This window comes from Oncorhynchus tshawytscha, linkage group LG05 (assembly GCF_018296145.1).
Source record: "Oncorhynchus tshawytscha isolate Ot180627B linkage group LG05, Otsh_v2.0, whole genome shotgun sequence".
In the NCBI taxonomy this organism is placed as follows: domain Eukaryota; kingdom Metazoa; phylum Chordata; class Actinopteri; order Salmoniformes; family Salmonidae; genus Oncorhynchus; species Oncorhynchus tshawytscha.
The window spans coordinates 51,379,037-51,398,562 of NC_056433.1; the positions used below are offsets into that span (position 1 = coordinate 51,379,037).

General features: G+C 41.2%; 3 protein-coding genes across 7 annotated transcripts; 2 read left to right on the forward strand and 1 right to left on the reverse strand.

The window, feature by feature from the left end:
* Position 1: 1 nt before the first annotated feature.
* LOC112250802 (40S ribosomal protein S27-like) lies at positions 2–3,690 on the reverse strand. 2 transcript variants are annotated; one of them, XM_024421245.2, is made up of 4 exons: positions 3,533–3,690; positions 2,742–2,850; positions 489–599; positions 2–353 (listed from the first exon to the last, which is right to left on the reverse strand). In XM_024421245.2, the coding sequence occupies exons 1-4, from the start codon at positions 3,536–3,538 to the stop codon at positions 325–327; spliced, it is 255 nt and encodes an 84-aa protein (XP_024277013.1). In that variant the 5' UTR covers positions 3,539–3,690; the 3' UTR covers positions 2–324. The 2 variants fall into 2 exon arrangements, with proteins under 2 accessions (XP_024277013.1, XP_024277012.1); XM_024421244.2 differs by having other exon boundaries at positions 328–599.
* A 180-nt stretch (positions 3,691–3,870) lies between these two features.
* Positions 3,871–12,433, forward strand: LOC112250803 (ras-related protein Rab-8A). Its single transcript, XM_024421246.2, has 8 exons — positions 3,871–4,054; positions 6,049–6,109; positions 6,261–6,321; positions 6,686–6,763; positions 6,881–6,970; positions 7,233–7,298; positions 8,978–9,028; positions 9,118–12,433. Exons 1-8 carry the CDS (start codon positions 3,931–3,933, stop codon positions 9,205–9,207), a joined length of 621 nt encoding a protein of 206 aa, XP_024277014.1. The 5' UTR covers positions 3,871–3,930; the 3' UTR covers positions 9,208–12,433.
* A 290-nt stretch (positions 12,434–12,723) lies between these two features.
* On the forward strand, positions 12,724–16,011 carry hsh2d (hematopoietic SH2 domain containing). Of its 4 annotated transcripts, none has more exons than XM_024421249.2 (7): positions 12,724–12,847; positions 13,342–13,399; positions 13,577–13,715; positions 13,879–13,968; positions 14,203–14,368; positions 14,596–14,889; positions 15,125–16,011. In XM_024421249.2, the coding sequence occupies exons 3-7, from the start codon at positions 13,594–13,596 to the stop codon at positions 15,677–15,679; spliced, it is 1,227 nt and encodes a 408-aa protein (XP_024277017.1). In that variant the 5' UTR covers positions 12,724–12,847; positions 13,342–13,399; positions 13,577–13,593; the 3' UTR covers positions 15,680–16,011. The 4 variants fall into 4 exon arrangements, with proteins under 4 accessions (XP_024277017.1, XP_024277019.1, XP_024277016.1 ...); XM_024421248.2 differs by having other exon boundaries at positions 12,769–12,897; XM_024421251.2 differs by lacking the exon at positions 13,342–13,399 and having other exon boundaries at positions 12,729–12,847.
* The last annotated feature ends 3,515 nt before the right edge of the window (positions 16,012–19,526 follow it).

Genomic DNA, 19,526 nt, shown 5'->3' on the forward strand with positions numbered 1-19,526 from the left:
CCTGGCTTAAGCTATTATTTATTTGATGATTTACTAAGAAAAATATACATTTCATACACATACAGAGGGAGATTATTTCAACTTATATTATATCATATTATTCCTATTCAATATGAAAAGAAGACATATTGTAGCTGAACATTAATCTGCTTGTATTTTGCATGAAAGACATCACAATAAGATCCAAACACTGTCAATCAGCTCAGCTAAATATACCCATTCCAATCAACATAATGTAAGCTAAAATTAAGACTGAACAGTCAATCATTCATGGTCCACCTTCCACGACTTTCAAGAGTTGAAAGCTCACAACTGTAACCTCCCTCAGTGTTGCTTTCTTCTGAACGAGCAGCCTGGACAGAGGCGAGAAAGAGGAGTTGAAATTAATAATCAGTAGACATTCAATAGAGCTCTAAACTGATATAGTGTGCGTCTATGCTACTGTATAAGTTCAGGCTCTTGAGCAATGTGATTGTACAACGTCTTACCCTCAGTGAGGCGACATTTACCCCCTCTGGGCTGGCACAGGACGAAGGAGCAACCGCCACAGGGCACCACTCTCTGGGCATGACTGAACACTGTGGTGATCCTGTAGCAGCCTGGAATAAACGGGGAAACAAAGATGTTTTTCTGTTCCCTTATATATGTTATTTTACCAGGTAAGTTGACTTAGAACACGTTCTCATTTACAGCAACAACCTGGAGATTAGTTACAGGGAACAGGAGGGGGATGAATGAGCCAATTGTAAACTGGGGATTATTAGGTGACCGTGAATGGTTTGAGGGCCAGATTGGAAATTTTAGCCAGGACACCGGTGTTAACACCCCTACTCTTACAATAAGTGCCATGGGATCTTTAATGACCTCAGAGAGTCAGGACACCTGTTTAACATCCCATCCAAAAGACAGCACCCTACACAGGGCAGTGTCCCCAATCACTTCCCTGGGGCATTGTGATTTGTTTTTAGATCAGAGGAAAGAGTGCCTCCTACTGGCCCTCCAACACCACTTCCAGCAGCATCTGGTCTCCCATCCAGGGACTGACCAAGACCAACCCTGCTTAACTTCAGAAGCAAGCCAGCAGTGGTATGCAGGGTGGTATACTGCTGGAAATGAAAACATTCATATGTTTTCATTAAACTAATAGTTTGGGATTTTGGCAATGACACCCTTTATCCACCCCAGAGTCAGATGAGCTCATGGATACCATTTTTATGTACCTGCGTAGTTTGAAGGAAGCTGCTAATGAGTGTTAGTGCAATTGCTAACAAGCGTTAGCGCAATGACTGGCATGCTAGTTGTTCCTGTAGATTTTGTCATTGCGCAACACAAAAAGATACATAAAAATGGTATCCACAAGTTCATCTGACTCTGGGGAAGTAGCTAAAGGGCCTCATTGCCAAAATCCCAATATATCCCTTTAATAAGCCTTTGTAAATGCTTTATTTTCATGCTTCATTTATTTGTTGTAAATTATAATTATTTTAGATAATAATGTTATTAGAATAATAATGTGAACACCATTTTTATTTATTTTATTTTTATTTAACCAGGCAAGTCAGTTAAGAACAAATTCTTATTTACAATGACGGCCTAGGAACAGTGGGTCAACTGCCTTGTACAGGGGCAGAACGACAGATTTTTATCATATCAGCTCAGGGATTTTATCTAGCAACCTTTCGGTTACTGGCCCAACGCTCTAACCACTAGGCCGCCCGCCGCCCTGTACATACGTACATACATACACATAGTTTATCAATGGAGTATGGTAAATAGTGATGGTGGGGAAATAGTTACATGTCATTATATTATTTTGCAAGACATACAGTCTCCATACTTTGACTCCAAGTAGAGGGCTGCGCGTCCTGACAGAGATCATTGTGGTGCATCCTAATTTTCCATGCTGTGGGCAGGAGCGGCCAGTCAGACAGACAATTTTGGGATGAAAATGTTTTTTTTTGGTCGCGCATATTATTTGGAAACAATTGTCTTTTTGCTTTGTATGCATTAGCCTGGGCCTACCTACTGTATTAAAAGCAACCTTTTGGCGCATTATTCACACACTTAGAATTCACTGCTTCCAAGTTCAATAGCCTACCTCTCCTCTCCTAGTTGGGCTTGCAAGATCAAGTGTGCCTACAGTATGTGTGGTCTCAATTAAATAGAGTAGGCTGCCTACACATGGGCGGAAGAGAATCACTTGACAGTAATCTTTCCAAGGAAATTAACTTAAATATAGTTTACTACAGTGTCTGTAAATAAATATTGGTAATGGAAAAAAAGTGTCAGGCCCTCAACTAATGAGAGTCGAGGTACAATCAAACAATTAGATCCTCATTGAAAAGGTAAAGGCTCAAGGCGCACACAGGCTATGGTGAGCAAGCGTTGTGCTTTTTCATTTTCTGTGCCAAAGCTCCAGTATTGTTCATCCAATAGCTCGTTCCCCGCCTTCTTTCTATAGTGAGACAACATGTTTCCAACACATTTATTTCCATGACTAATCAAAAATCATTTTCTCATGGTCTCTCTGCAGCAGACATATAGTGAGCAATATTTGGACCATCAAATCGCAATCAAATATCAGTATGGAAGTGCAACGCATATACAGAATCGTGAGAATTACAATGCATATCGTATCGGCACATATGTATTGTGATAATATCATATTGTGAGGTCCCTGGCAATTCCCAGCCCTAATGGTAAATCGCAAACTTGGGAAGTTGTACATCCTTAATACTCACCTGGGCATTTTACATCCATGAAGTAGGAGTTGGGACTCTGAACCAACCTCTTCTTCTTGTGTCTTTGCCTCTCAGCCACCAAAGTAGGGTGCATTAGGTCCTTAGCGAGCTGCAATACGGATTAATGTGTAAATATATGACTGTACAGTTCATACATTAAGATCCATAGAAAGATATAAACACAGATTAGAAGGGAAATCGTTGGTTATAATAACATTTGATATAACTGTATGTTTTTTTATGTAAATAAGTCAAGGGCGCCCTCTCATGTCTGATACAAAAACTTCAGCAGAGCTATTTTTGAGGCATGCCCAGACATGTATCCCATTCCCGGGACAAGCTCCACTATTTAATTTGTTTATGACATGTGGTGAAAAAGTAATCAATCGTCATACTTGAATAAAAGTAAAATGAAAATTCTATACATCAAATTCCTTATATTAAGCAAACAGCACGATGTTTTACTTACGGACAGACAGTAACACTCCAACACTCAGACAAAATTTACAAACAGTATGTGTTTAGTGAGTCCACCAGATAAGAGGCAGAAGGGATGACAAAACGTTATATTGATAGGTGCGCGAATTGGACCATATTGCTGTCCTGTCTGAGCATTCGAAATGTAACGAGTACTTTTGGGTATATATTTTTACTAAAGTACTTTACACCAATGAAAGCAAGGCCTACAATAAAGAATTAGGCCTACAGTATTTGACTGGCTATTCCAATGGTGTAAACACGATAACGTTATATGTGGCTACTTCCCACATGAGCAAAGAAAAAACACTTACCGACATTGCTTCTCTTAGTTATTGTTATTTCACTGGCACTGTACTTTGATAACAAGATTATCGCACGGCTTTCAGACTGTACACTGATATTGTTGTCGTGAATGTGAAGCTGAGAAGTTGTAAAACTGTATAAAGGGTGAGATCATATAATGGGTGGGATCACATCTTAATGGGTGGGACAATGACTACAAACGCACAATCAGCTGCCTTTTCTATTTTGATTGACAGTGGGGAAGTCGCGCTTCCGGAGCCACGACTGCTGTCAAGAGTGACATGTTGTTTGTCCAATCACTGGTCCAGTATAAATCGAAAAAGAAGTGACATATCCAAATATTTTTTTCAACTAACCATATCTCTTTACACAGCTGCCGGGCGGGATTTCCGCAATAGCTAATAACATGGCGAAGACTTACGATTACTTGTTCAAATTACTCTTAATCGGCGATTCTGGCGTCGGAAAGACTTGTGTGTTGTTCAGATTTTCAGAAGATGCGTTTAACTCAACGTTTATCTCGACAATAGGTATGTACATTTCGTAAGTTTTGTGGTTCGAAAAGTTATGCAGGAGGAGGGGTAGCTAGCTCTCGACCCCAACTAGCAATATTGGTGGTGAGCGCCCATCCTGTCATGCTAACGCTAGCTAACTAGAGCTTGTTTGGTTAGCATTTAGTTCCTCAGCCAGGAAACAACCGGCTTGTTTACAGGGCTCGCTTGACAATAAAACCAGCACTTCAGCATCCCCGGCATACCTCAAATTGAAATGTTCATGATATTTTTTTAGCTGGCGACGTCACCAGCTGACTCCTTAGCTATCTAGCGAACGTTAGCTGTCAGGTGAGCAAGTAAACTACCCTGACTAAGTAACTACACAATATATATATACAAAAGTATGTGGATACCAGTTCAAATGAGTGGATTCCGCTATTTCAGCCACAACCGTTGCTGACAGGTGTATAAAATCGAGCTCACAGCCTTGCAATCTCCATAGACAGACATTGGCAGTAGAATGACCTTACTGAAAACCTCTGTGACTTTCAACGTGGCACCGTCATAGGATGCCACCTTAACAACAAGTCAGTTTGTCAAATGTCTGCCCTGCTAGAGCTGCCCCGTTCAACTATGTGCTGTTATTGTGAAGGGGAAACATCTAGGAGCAACAACGGCTCAGCTATGAAGTAGTAGGCCACACAAGCTCAGTGCTTAAAATTTGTCTGTCCTTGGTTGCAACGCTCACTATTGCTACTGAGTTCCAAACTGCCAACACAATAACTGTTCTTTGGGAGCTTCATGATTTTTTTTTTATCATGGCCGAACTGCCATACACAAGCCTAAGATCACCATGCACAATGCCAAGCTTCGGCTGGAGTGGTGTAAAGCTCGCCCCAATTGAACTCTGGAGCAGTGGAAAAGTGTTCTCTGGAGTGGTCAATCACACCATCTGGGTTTAGCGGATGCCAGGAGAACACTACTTGCCCCAATGCATAGTGTCAATTGTAAAGTTAGGTGGAGGAGGAATAATGTTTTTTATGATTTGGGCTAGGCCCCTTATTTACAGAGAAAGGAAATCGTAACGCTACAGCATACAAGGACATTGTAGACCATTATGTGCTTCCAACTTTGTGGCAACAGTTTGAGGTAGGCCCTTTACTGTTTTAGCATGACAATGCCCCTGTGCACAAACAGATGGTTTGTCGAGATCGGTGTGGAAGAACTTGACTGGCCTGCACAGAGCCCTGACCTTAACCCCATCAAACACCTTTGGGATGAATTCAAACTTCGACTGCGAGCCAGGCCTAATCGCCCAACATCAGTCCGCGGCCTCATTAATGCTCTTGTGGCTGAATGGAAGCAAGTCCACGCAGCAATGTTCCAACATCTAGTGGAAAGCCTTCCCAGAAGAGTGGAGGCTGTTATAGCAGCAATGGGGGAACCAACTCCATATTAATGCCCATGATTTTAGAATGAGATGTTCGACGAGCAGGTGTCTGTTTTTATAGAGTCGCACACTACATGTATAAACTCCCAGTAATTTATTGGGTAAACCTGATGAGCATGTGTCCACATACTTTTGTTCATATTGTGTATTCTAGCTAGCTAATCTAGCAGTGATGTTCATACACAGCAAGCAGTCCAATTTTAGCTGAGAGTTGCATTACAGAAAGGTTAGCTCGGAGGTGAGGTCTCCCCTGAAGTTTTGCAGCAATTTACATTGAAATCGTTGACCTCCTGTGTGTGGCTTGCAACATCATCTAAAAAAATGGGCCTCCCTAGCCAGAACCCAGTCACTCTGGACTTGGTGTCATGCAAATAAGTACTTGCTAGCTTCCGAGCAAATGTTGAATGCAGTCTGCTTTTGCTACCTGTGCATAAACAGTGCTGTACATCAACGTCAAATGGTTGTTTCAAAAATCCTTTGTCATTTGCAACTCTGAGATGACAGTGAAATGTACATCTATTTTAGGTGGGTAGAAGTGCAAGAATTGTCTCACTCTTGCTAATCCCCTCTGCCTTTTTAGGTATTGATTTCAAAATTAGAACAATAGAACTAGACGGGAAGAAGATCAAGCTACAGATATGGTAAGACAGCCCTTTGACTTCTTCACACAGTGTCTTAAATTATGTATTAGAAAGAGCACCTTGGGAATGCTCACAATTGGCCTATAATTCAACAAGTGGGTTGATTCAGGGACAGGAATGAAAGGCTCTCATTGTGTTGTTCTCTTACCAGGGACACAGCTGGCCAGGAGCGGTTTCGAACAATCACAACGGCATATTACAGAGGAGCCATGGTCAGTTGCCTTGCTTCACTATGTCACTCTCACAATGTCAGAAATGTACTAAGCATATGCCTAGCTAGCTAAGAACTTAGTTTGAATTAATTTTTGTATCATATTCGGAGACGTTCATGGCGATCAGTGCATCAACTAATAGATTCCAAACTAGTTTGAGCCGCTCCCTTTTTAGAGTTGTAAATGAAGCAGTACATACCTGAGATCATCCATGGGAGGTGGGTACAATCACCCTGGAATCCTGTTTAGGCCCTTTATAACAATTCGCTATCCTCCCAAGTGTACAGGTTTCTCAAGTTTAACAGGATGCTAATATCTGACATGCTCTGTTTAAATTGGTTGTTTGATTTTACTTCCTCCCCAGGGCATCATGTTAGTCTTCGACATCACCAACGAGAAGTCATTTGAAAACATCAAGAACTGGATAAGGAATATAGAGGAGGTAGTCATCAGAAATTGTAACATTTACATCTCTGCAGGAGAACAGAAGTTAGTGAAATTGAAGGCGTTGCATTGCTCTATAAATGCTATGGATGACTTATCCTCTCTTCCTGTCCAGCATGCCTCTGCAGATGTGGAGAAGATGGTGCTGGGCAACAAGTGTGACGTCAATGACAAGCGACAGGTGTCCAAAGACAGAGGGGAGAAGGTGGGTGATCACTGACCAGTAAATGAAAAGTATATCATAAACTAAATAACTCATAGTGTCTATAGAGTAGATGTCGATTTCTGATTGTGATACTGTCCATGTAGCCACTCGAGGGCACCTGATCCACACAAACTTACATTAAAACGCTGCATGTAAGCTCACAGGATCAGGTGGCTTTGCGAGGCAACATGGACAGTACAATAAGAACTCTACATGTTGACTGAGGTTTTTTGTGTGTGTCCCTCTTATCTCCTGTTGGCAGTTAGCGTTGGAGTACGGTATTAAGTTTATGGAGACCAGTGCAAAGGCCAACATCAACGTGGAGAATGTGAGTTGCAGTGGGGTAAAATTTGATAAGACTATCCAATTAATATGATCAAAGTCTATTAAACCAAATGCCTGACTCGATTCAACATTATAGTAAAACCATGTGCAATTATGTGTTTAGCTGACTAAGATCAAGGAATGGTCATGAGAAGAGAATATCAAAGCAAGTATTATTTAATAACTCTGTTAAATGAATGGATTCACATTAGAGGTCTTCACGGGTCCAAGTCCGAAATGGATCTGGGCTTTCCCACCCAGACCCGATATGAATAAATATATATTTTTAAATATTGTGACCAATTCCAAACGAACCCGAGGACAACTAGACCCATTCCGTATCGACCTAGTTGGCTCCAGACCCGGTCCGATCCGAGTGAGGGAAACAGCAGAAAATTATTTTTACAAGCTACTCTATTAACCGGAGCTAAAGCGTAAGAGGGAGAGGGAGGTGCTGCTTTAGCAGGTGGGGGAGGAGCCGAACTGTGATGGAGTAACACGGGGAGGAAGAGATGGCAACCAACCAAGACGACTCGCACCATAGTAGACTAATGGCTGCCGTAGCGAACTTATTTATCGTCACATATCATTATGTAGTACCTGTCTGGACTGCATCAAACCGGGGGAAGCTAATTAAGCTCGCTAGCTAGGCTAATTGCAGTTTCTCATCCTACAGTTAGAAATAACAACTCCATTCAGAATATTAAGTAGCAGCCTAGCTGTTTGCTCTTGGTCATTGTAGCCTATCCTCCTTTAACATTTAATTACATCATTTTAATTACATCTTCCATTGAGTAGATGTCTCCTAACTTTAGACATACACAGAGGCTCTATGACTGTAGGTTATTGCTGCTTTGATGGCTTATGATAGACCAAAAACAAGCTACACGTGCCATGCTCCACTCTCGTGAAAAGCAAGAGTAGCAGCATAAATTATTAAAATGTTGTTCTCTCTCGACTGCAGCAGTTGCGTTCGGATCTGTACCAGCCCTTACACATACCCGTGACGATCAGACCCGTGACTTTATTTAGAATTCTGGATCCAGACCCGCTCGAGTCCCGGTTTGGGTCTTGGGTATTCGGGTACAAGTGGGTCCGTGAAGACCTCTAATTCACACACAAGTCATAATATTAAGGTTAACTTACAAGACCAAGCATGAACGAAGAGATGCCTACTAGGCCAGTGTCTGAGGAAATATCACACAACCATTATCCAATGGACTGCATGCAGGATAAGAGGGAGAACAGAACTTCATTTCATACATCTGAAGGTGTAAAACCAACCACCATTGACCAATCATATGATACAAAGTTTACAGTAACCTGATCACCCATAGGGTGTCACAGCATCTACAGGCTTGTGTGAGGGGTGAGACTAATGCAAATAAGACAGAATTCCTGAAGACAAACTCCGATTCATTTGTCATTTAAAGTTCACCCTGTACAAATACAAGTTAGCACAGAGATCATGCATCCATATAGACAGCTTCATTTGCCGTGCAGCCCCAGGTGACAGCGAGCACAACGTTTAGGGCCGAGCCTACAGAGTTGACTCATTCCAAGCAGTTCTAAAAACAATGGGAGTACAGTAAAGTTGTGACATTAGTGAAAGACAATGCACATTGTTTTGTCTCTTTTGATTTGATCTCTATTTGCCCTGTTTTTTCACCCTGACATTTTCAGGCATTTATGACCCTTGCCAGAGACATCAAGGCGAAAATGGACAAGAAACTGGTAAGTGTGTGTGTAGTATGTGCACATCTATTTCAATGGGCTATAATGTGTGTTCCCTCTGACTTACACTCAGTGTATGTGTGTTCCAGGAGGGCAACAGTCCTCAGGGCAGCAGTCAGGGGGTGAAGATCACAGAGCAGCCCAAGAAGAGCAGTTTCTTCCGCTGCACCCTCCTGTGAGGACCACGGCCTTCTCATTGTCCACAGCTGGACAGAACTGGACTGAGCTTGCTCAGAGCTCTCCTCTCTTTCGCCCTGTTCTCATCCCTTTCTCATTCCCCATATCCCAGGCCTCTTTGGGTTTTGAGCTTTTTTTTTCTGATTCACCATGTGTCCCCCAGTTTAAAAACAGATGTATTCATTGGTCAGGTGGATCAATCAGTTGCTCAATCAGGGTTGTTAGATGGAGATCTCTATACCGGGCACTCCTCATGCTCTTATATCGTTTCTCATAATTACACTTAGGCTTCTGCTCCCCCTCTCCTCTCTTTGTCTTATGCAACTGGTATTGTTACAGGTACTTCATGTTGCTATGTGGTTGCACTGCTGCCAAAGTTGATCCTTAGTGAGTTTTTTTTCCTTCTCAACATGAATTAACCTTAAAAGCAGTGGCTTATTTCCATGATAAGACTAGTTAACCATCATATACATCTGACGTCTTCTGTCAGAGTTGCCTTCTGTGTCATCTAGCTACTACTATGGAGATCTATGCGTCCCTGTTTTTTTCCTTTCTCAAATGATAGTGATTCTCTCTATTCTACCTTGACATTACTCATTTGCCATCCAAGAAAGACACTTATGTTCTTAAGATAATACCTAGAAAAATTCTGAAGTCTTACCATGTTAATAGTGAAGATGTGTGAGGTGAGGACAGTGGGAAGGTAGGCCCCTAAATGGCAGGCAATCCAAGAAATAAGATGAGTAGGTGGCCAGTACGTTATAATAAACTTTAGTGAGCTGTTAACAGAAAATATACATATTGGAGCAGATCGGCATTGTACTTGAGGACGCACAACTGCAATGCATTTTGACGCTGAATGTAGAGAAATCAAAAAGCGTTGCAGTTGTGCGTCCTCATGTACAATGCCGATCTGCTCCAATATGTATATATTTCTGTTAACAGTTCACTAAAATGTATTGCAACGTACTGGCTGCCTAATCATGTTTTTTGTTTTTTTTTCAATAGTGGACATTCCATCTTAGACATACCTAAAAAATAAAATAAAAATACCTGTGTTCATCATTTTACATGTACTCTATCGTTATGCAGTTCCAATTTGTTTCCTGCGCAAGGTTTATCAACCATATTTGAGTGGTAAAACAATTCTGTGCCGATATCTGCACATTTTGATTGCACTTTAGTAATGAAATTGGCTTCACTGCTTAACATTTGCAAAAGCATGTCTTATTCTGTTAGCTTGTATAGGAATATGTCAGTGTTCTTTAGAACTATTACATTCCGGAACTTCCAGTGGCTGTCAGTTGAAATCTGTTCCACAGTAACATCAGTCTAGTTGGAGCACAATTCATTTCCTAACAATTGAGTTGCATAAATTGCCCACAACTTTGGTTTTGGCATTCGAAATGTGTTTTAATATTAAACCACTCCACAAAATGTTTTCTTTGCCCCAATTTTGAATATTGTGTGTGATGTGGAGAACACTGAAACAGAGAGAATCTTTTGGGTGGTAATAATCACTTTGTCATGGATTATAATTATTTTTTTAAAGTCATGTCTTGGGCAACCTTTTCAAATGCCAACCTCAACCTATTCCTTATTTGTTTACTGGTTGTTAAATTGTGATACTGTAATACCATTCGGGTTTAGTTGTGTGGCCTTTGTCTTTCTAAGCCTGTTTTAATGCTGCTGTTGTCAGTATTTGTGGCAGAAAATTAGTGACAATGGCGCAAATATTAGTCTGCCTTGTAGTTGTTTTGTAGGCCTATAGTCCATTCCAACTAAAGTACATGTTATGGTTATAAGAACTCAATTGAGTAACGTCAACCTACTGTATTGAGAATATTTGAAATACAATATGCATTGACAGTCCATTTCACTAGAGAACCACTCCTGCAGCTTTTTTTAGTCGAGGATAGTAGCTATATGTTTTCCTAGTACTTGCTGCTTTGAAACTGAAGAGACCCACATTTTGGTGTTGATAATTACTATTCATGTGCCAGTATTAAGACAATCTAATTCTGGGTGTTTTGGGTTTGTTGCAGTTTTACATTGAATGCATTGGCATCAGTACTTTTTCTAAGCACTAGGGGGCAATGTAGTGACATGGCAATGAACTAAAATGTCACAAGCAACGAGTCAAAAGGACATGTAGTCAGTATTTTCAGTGAAACAACATCCAAATATGAAAGTGCCCTTGTAGAAACCCTTGCCAGAGTTGAAATATTCTTCCAGTCCCTATCCTCAAGACTTAATCATAGTTTCAGTGATTTTTAGTCCGTTATAGGGTGACAATGTTAAATGGATGCCTGGAGGAAAGTAGCTTTGCTTATTGGAGTTTGCGTTTCGGTTTCGTTCTCCTTCCTTGCTTGCCCTTCCCTCTGAATTTGCCACTGTCCATGACAGCGTCTTATTTTCACCTAATACTTGATATCATGGTCTTTGCAACTATGCATCATGAGGCTGTAGGTCCTCTTGAGGGTTTGCACATTTGACTTGAAGAGCTTTTCTTTGATATTAGACATGTGCAAAGGATCATTATTGCATTGCTTTCTGTTCTCTTTATACTTTGTCACTCCCATCATTCCCATTCAATCCGTCTTAATGTGGAACTTGCATTCCATTTGTCAACACAAACATTTCTAGGAAATTGAGCACATATTAAATCACATCAAAAGGAAACGACTTCCCCCTGATTTTGCACAGCTCTTATCTCTACTTGTGACCAAGTAAATTGTATTTAGAAATACTGTATATTATTTTGCGGATGAGCTTTTCATGTCCTCTCTTGTGTAGAACATCACGAGTGGCACAGTCAGTTTGCTGAACCGCTGTGTATGTTCAGGACCTTGTATAGGTCTGGCAAATGTTTATTCAGAATAGCAATTATGACGGTTTCGTTTCCTTTTGGTGGAACTATTTGTACATCTTTTTCAGTTCATAAATCATTCCAGCATTCCATGTTCAAGACAATTTGGATTTCATAGATAACTTATGGAAAATGGGGGAGAAATGGCATTTAGAAAACAATTGTAAATAAGAAAGATCTAAAATGATTGTACTGTACTTTCATAAATATTACTGAATTGATCTACACCTTTTGTAGATGTGTACTTTTGATGATTTATTAAAATGATTGTACTGTACTTTCACAAATATTACTGAATTGATCTACACCTTTTGTAGATGTACTTTTGATGATTTATTAAAATGATTATTTTAAAACTTGCTGCAGTTTCTCAATTGACTTACAACTTATTAGGCCACCATCATTGTCCCAATGAATTCCTTCCTATAATATTAAGGGAACCGTTAGCCATGCAGAAATGTCAGATATTTATATCCCAAGATCGGCCACAACGAAACTCGTTTTTATTTTTCTTACTTTCGATTGCACCTGTGCTGTATATCTTATCAATCGTATATATTGAAGAGGACTACTCCTATAGAATTAAAATTAAATGTTTAAATTAGCTTGATAAAGCTGTAATTGGTATTGAGGCTAGGCAAGGCTATTTTACGACGATAGACCTACCAGATTCACGCATGGGAAAAATATCTCCACCCTTTTCCCTCACAGGAGCTAACTTGTAAAGGTGTGTGAACAGCGCAAAGCTTCAGTTTCGAGTTGCTCCTCATGAGGTAAATTGCTTTATTGAAAAGGCGACAAAAATTGTAACTAGCCACAACAGGTGCGTAGACAATGTAATGTTCGTTTTATTTGTGGGATTGGACAACTTTTCTTATTATGTACATTTTCAAAGAAGAGTATTTGTTTTGTTAGACAATGTGGTATGCAGATGTATAGTTAGTAGGCCTAATTACTCGGGTATTACTATAGTTTTAGTATTCATTTGGATGCATTTTTTGTATCTGGTTTTACCCACTTGTCTAAATAATATTTGAATATTAAGAGCAGAGTAAAAAAAATAAAGATTTCCATTGAGGCCAACAATGTATGTGAAGCTATTTCACTTTGTGTTAACTGTCTCAGTTTAAATGTAGTTGAAGATATACGTAATACTAATCCAAGGTTTATTAGTGCTACTAAATATTTGGCAGCATAAATGTCTTTGTTGCCCTAATGTAAATAAGTATCAACCAGCCAGCTGAATGGTCTTCCTCTTTGAATTCAGAAACTGCAAATTATAGAGGAACAATCAGAGCAATAGCGAAGTGCTCTTTGAAGTTGGGGTGATTACATCTTTTACCTTCTTACAGTTTATAACTGGACATTAAATCTGTCATTTATACCAAATGTGTTTATACTGTCCTTTAAAAAATAATTGTTGACATGTCAAACTGGCAATGGAATAACATTTAGAGAATGAGGGGTGCTTCCTGACATCATTCTTTACTGTATGTTACCAGGACACAACTGGGGGGGTATGGATGGAACACAGACTCAGGGAAGACATGACGCCCTTTCCTGGTTCACTGAGTTCCAACTGGACTGTGTCATCAGGAATGGGGTAGTTCCAGAATGGTTCCATGGCATTATTTCCAGGAAGTAAGTTCTCAAATTGTGTCTCTGTTTCTTTTCCCTGATGAACAACATGGATGAGACCAATGTGTGGCTTGTGGTGAAGGATAAACTGTATGCTTTATGAATGTTATTGTCTTACAGTAGGGCACTAAGTTTGTTCTAACGTCGTAGTGTTTATTCACCGCAGGGTTGCTGAGGAAATGCTCCTGTCCAATCCCACAGGCTACTTCCTGATCCGTGTCAGTGAAAGCAGGATAGGATACACACTCTCCTATCGGTAAGCCTCTGTGCTTTGTACATGAGATAGACAACTCCAGGTGAGGCATCATTAGATTGGTTGTTTGTTCAGCTGATGACAATAAGCATATTGGTGTGTTCTGTTTCCATAGCTTTTATCCTATTCTACGTCAATGCCACATACTACCCACTCTGAAACGTCATGTTCTATTCAACGGTGTAGTTCAAAGTCCATCTGCATTTCCTCATCAAAATAAATTCTCTGTGCATCTAGTGCCACTGATCGGTGCAGGCACTTCATGATCGATGTGCTGAAGGACAATCGCTACATTATTGTAGGAGAGGACATGCATCACAGCTCACTGCAAGACCTGGTGAACTTTCACCGCAGGGTGTCTATCATGCCTTTCAATGAGCTGCTGACTGTAGCTTGTGGACAGGTGAGGAACTATACTTGATTCAGTAAACTACAAACTACCGTATTGTTTATTTTGTATACACACCAGTACGCTATAGGCTTGAATTGAGTTGGTCTCATATAGCATAAACACACAGTGGTCCGGGTACGGTACACTGTGCTGCATTTCTGTACACTGTTTTGGATACATTAGTGAATTGACGTGTGTTTGACTCAACATTCTCCCCCTTCATCTACTTCTTGTTGTAGGTATCAAAGGACAAGACTGATTATGCAGAACTGTTATTCCCCAAAAGACCAGCCATGAACCCTAATCATGGTGTGTTGCCAAATAACCCCCCACACATGCACAGTAGTACTCATCTGAAAGTAGCTGAGGACATTCCACCTGCCCTCCCACATCGTCCCAGCACATTGAGTGACCCTGCCGGCCCACCTCCAAACACTAGCACACCACCTGTATCTCCAAACACCCCTTCTCCCAGACTCTACCCCTGCCTGGAGACTGAGTTAAACACACTGAGCTTCCAAACCCCAAGCATGGTAAAGACGCTGGACTATCATAGTGTTTACAGTATGTGTTTGTTGGGGGATAGGGCTAAATCTTTATTTTCATACTTTGAATGGTGAGATAATGCTATTGCAAATGTGTTGTAGGCCTACATTGCCATAATATTGAGGTTTCCTAACTCTGGGTCTAAAAAAAACTAAATACCTACATATTTCATTGTAGGTTAAGCAAACTAAGGTTAGACTGAATTTATTCTTTTCATTCCAGGTAGATCATACTGCTAAACCAGTGCCATTGCCCAGGAAAATGCATGTAGTCACCACGGCCCAGCCGGACCAACCTCCTGAGTTACCTGCCAGAGGCCCTGCTCTACCACAGAGAAAGGACACGGACCAGAGCAGCACAACATCTAAAGGTCCCACAGAACCCAGGACTGTGGGTACAGGCAGACCACAGACCCGACCAAACACACACCACCAGGACCCAAACTCCAACCAACAGAAGATTCAAGATGTAAAGTCCGTGGTCAGCAACCTGAGCTACTTCAGGAGGAAGTTCCATAAGAAGAGAAGTGCCTCTCAGGAGCACATGTATGCAGAGATTAGTGTGGAGGATGAGCAGGGGAAAGACCAGGGGAAACTCACAACCGTGGAGGCTAGAGATAGGGATATTGATACAGCTGCTGATAACGAGTATCAGATGCTACCAGGAGAGATTGACAATGGCCTTCCACCCATCACTGCTGTCACCGCTGTTAGACCCACGGACTGTGGGTTACTGCCAGAGTATCTGAACCCTCCTCCTTTTGCCCCTGGATACTAATGTCCACTTCTCTACCCTCAGGATGGCTGGGGGGCCAAACGGACACATGCATTTTGAGAAGGCACTGACGAGTTAAAGTTAGTCTGAAGATTTTCTAATTTAACTGGATATATCTAGAATCTCTTTTACAACGTAACATTGAGAACTATTTATGTCTGCAACCAGCTCTGGTTAGTGATTAGACAATATCCAATGTGTTTTTTTTACAGTGCTATGTATGGTCAACTATTTCATATCAAATGTGAAAATACTTTTGTTTTATTTAATTTGATGTGAGGAATTATGTTAGACATCTATGTATTATTTTCATTAAAATACAACCATGGCAAATACCTGTTTCAATTGCCCATCCAGTTATGTGATACAACTTTGTTTCTGCAAGAGATGGCAGTCAAATGCTGATCTGTTATCAACAATGTAATAGGGAAGTGTGCTCTCAGAGATAGGTGCTGGTCTAACTGGTTTGACCAGATGAATGTGAGTGAGACAATCGGGAGAATCAAGTGACAACGTGGGCATTCGGGTGCATTCAGAAAGTATTCAGACACCTTCACTTCTTCCACATTTTGTTACGTTTCAGCCTTATTCTAAAATTGATTAAATTGTTTTTCCTCAATATACACACAATATCCCATAATGACAAAGCAAAAACAGGTTTTTAGACATTTTTGCAAATGTATTAAAAATGAAAACTATCACATTTACATACTGTAAGTATTTAGACCCTTTACTCAGTACTTTGTTCATGCACCTTTTGGCAGCGTTTACAGCCTCGAGTCTAATTGGGTATGACGCTACAAGCTTGGCTCACCTGCATTTAGGGAGTTTCTCCCATTCTTCTCTGCAGATCCTCTCAAGCTCTGTCAGGTTGGATGGGGAGTGTCGCTGCACAGCTACAGTGCCTTGCGAAAGTATTCGGCCCCCTTGAACTTTGCGACCTTTTGCCACATTTCAAGCTTCAAACATAAATATATAAAACTGTATTTTTTTGTGAAGAATCAACAACAAGTGGGACACAATCATGAAGTGGAACGACATTTATTGGATATTTCAAACTTTTTTAACAAATCAAAAACTGAAAAATTGGGCGTGCAAAATTATTCAGCCCCTTTACTTTCAGTGCAGCAAACTCTCTCCAGAAGTTCAGTGAGGATCTCTGAATGATCCAATGTTGACCTAAATGACTAATGATGATAAATACAATCCACCTGTGTGTAATCAAGTCTCCGTATAAATGCACCTGCACTGTGATAGTCTCAGAGGTCCATTAAAAGCGCAGAGAGCATCATGAAGAACAAGGAACACACCAGGCAGGTCCGAGATACTGTTGTGAAGAGGTTTAAAGCCGTATTTGGATACAAAAAGATTTCCCAAGCTTTAAACATCCCAAGGAGCACTGTGCAAGCGATAATATTGAAATGGAAGGAGTATCAGACCACTGCAAATCTACCAAGACCTGGCCGTCCCTCTAAACTTTCAGCTCATACAAGGAGAAGACTGATCAGAGATGCAGCCAAGAGGCCCATGATCACTCTGGATGAACTGCAGAGATCTACAGCTGAGGTGGGAGACTCTGTCCATAGGACAACAATCAGTCGTATATTGCACAAATCTGGCCTTTATGGAAGAGTGGCAAGAAGAAAGCCATTTCTTAAAGATATCCATAAAAAGTGTCGTTTAAAGTTTGCCACAAGCCACTTGGGAGACACACCAAACATGTGGAAGATGGTGCTCTGGTCAGATGAAACCAAAATTGAACTTTTTGGCAACAATGCAAAACGTTATGTTTGGCGTAAAAGCAACACAGCTCATCACCCTGAACACACCATCCCCACTGTCAAACATGGTGGTGGCAGCATCATGGTTTGGGCCTGCTTTTCTTCAGCAGGGACAGGGAAGATGGTTAAAATTGATGGGAAGATGGATGGAGCCAAATACAGGACCATTCTGGAAGAAAACCTGATGGAGTCTGCAAAAGACCTGAGACTGGGACGGAGATTTGTCTTCCAACAAGACAATGATCCAAAACATAAAGCAAAATCTACAATGGAATGGTTCAAAAATAAACATATCCAGGTGTTAGAATGGCCAAGTCAAAGTCCAGACCTGAATCCAATCGAGAATCTGTGGAAAGAACTGAAAACTGCTGTTCACAAATGCTCTCCATCCAACCTCACTGAGCTCGAGCTGTTTTGCAAGGAGGAATGGGAAAAAATGTCAGTCTCTTGATGTGCAAAACTGATAGAGACATACCCCAAGCGACTTACAGCTGTAATCGCAGCAAAAGGTGGCGCTACAAAGTATTAACTTAAGGGGGCTGAATAATTTTGCACGCCCAATTTTTCAGTTTTTGATTTGTTAAAAAAGTTTGAAATATCCAATAAATGTCGTTCCACTTCATGATTGTGTCCCACTTGTTGTTGATTCTTCACAAAAAAATACAGTTTTATATCTTTATGTTTGAAGCCTGAAATGTGGCAAAAGGTCGCAAAGTTCAAGGGGGCCGAATACTTTCGCAAGGCACTGTATTTTCAGGTCTCTCCAGAGATGTTCAATCGGGTTCAAGTCCGGATTCTGGCTGGGCTACTCAAGGACATTGAGACTTGTCCTGAAGCCACTCCTGTGTTGTCTTTGCTGTGTGCTTAGGGTCATTGTCCTGTTGGAAGGGATCCTTCGCCCCAGTCTGATGTCCTGAGTGCTCCGGAGCAGGTTTTCATCAAGGATCTCTCTGTATTTTGCTCCGTTCATCAGTCCCTGCAGCTGAAAAACATCCCCACAGCATGATGTTGCCACCACCATGCTTCACCGTAGGGATGGTATTGGCGAGGTGATGAGCGGTGCCTGGGTTCCTTCAGATGTGATGCTTGGCACTCTTCCTAGTGCTGGCCGCCTGGCCAAACTGAGCAATCGTGAAAGAACGGCCTTTGTCAGGGAGGTGACCAAGAACCTAATTGTCATTCTGACAGAACTCCAGAGTTCCTCTGTGGAGATGGGAGAACCTTCCAGAAAGACAACCATCTCTGCAGCACTCCACCAATCAGGTCTTTATGATACGAGTGGCCAGACAGAAGCCACTCCTCAGGAAAAGGCACATGACAGCCTGCTTGGAATTTGCCAAAAGGCACCAGACACAAGATTCTCTGGTCTGATGAAACCAAGATTGAACTTTTTGGCCTGAATGCCAAGCGTCAGGTCTCGAGGAAAACAGGCACCATCCCTACGGTGAAGTCTGATGGTGGCAGCATCTTGCTGTGGAGATGTTTTTCAGCGGCAGAGAATGGGAGACTTGTCAGGATTAAGGGAAAGATGAACGGAGAACAGTACAGAGCGACCCTTGAATACTGGGGCGAAGGTTCACCTTTCAACAGGACAACGACCCTAAGCACACAGCCAGCCAGAGCACAGAACACGATCTAACATCTCTGGAGAGACCTGAAAATAGCTGTGCAGTGACGCTCCCCATTCAACTTCACAGAGCTTGAGAGGATCTGCAGAGAAGAATGGGAGAAACTCCGCACATACTGGTGTGCTAAGCTTGTAGTGTCATACCCAAGAAGAGTAAAGGCTGTAATCGCTGCCAAAGGTGCTTCAACAAAGTACTGAGTAAAGGGTCCGAATACTTATGTAAATGTGATATTGAAAAAACAATGTATTAGGTGCAAAAATGTATAAAAACCTGTTTTTGCTTTGTCATTATGGGGTATTGTGTGTAGATTGATGATGGGGGGAAACAATTTAATCAATTTTAGAATAAGGCTGTAATGTAACAAAATGTGGATGGACTCAAGGGGTCTGAAAACTTATCCGAATACCCTGTATGTCGTCTGCACATGCAGGTGATAGAAAG

Bases quoted from the DNA above. Each gene is read 5' to 3' on its own strand.
- hsh2d (XM_024421249.2), top strand. From the start codon at position 13,594: ATGGATGGAACACAGACTCAGGGAAGACATGACGCCCTTTCCTGGTTC. The intron at 13,716-13,878 runs GTAAGTTCTCAA...TATTCACCGCAG, and splicing joins CATGGCATTATTTCCAGGAA to GGTTGCTGAGGAAATGCTCC. The intron at 13,969-14,202 runs GTAAGCCTCTGT...CTGTGCATCTAG, and splicing joins GGATACACACTCTCCTATCG to TGCCACTGATCGGTGCAGGC.
- LOC112250803 (XM_024421246.2), top strand. From the start codon at position 3,931: ATGGCGAAGACTTACGATTACTTGTTCAAATTACTCTTAATCGGCGAT. The intron at 6,971-7,232 runs GTGGGTGATCAC...TCCTGTTGGCAG, and splicing joins CCAAAGACAGAGGGGAGAAG to TTAGCGTTGGAGTACGGTAT. The intron at 7,299-8,977 runs GTGAGTTGCAGT...TGACATTTTCAG, and splicing joins CCAACATCAACGTGGAGAAT to GCATTTATGACCCTTGCCAG.
- LOC112250802 (XM_024421244.2), bottom strand. The intron at 600-2,741 runs GTGAGTATTAAG...CGTTTATTCCAG, and splicing joins CATGGATGTAAAATGCCCAG to GCTGCTACAGGATCACCACA.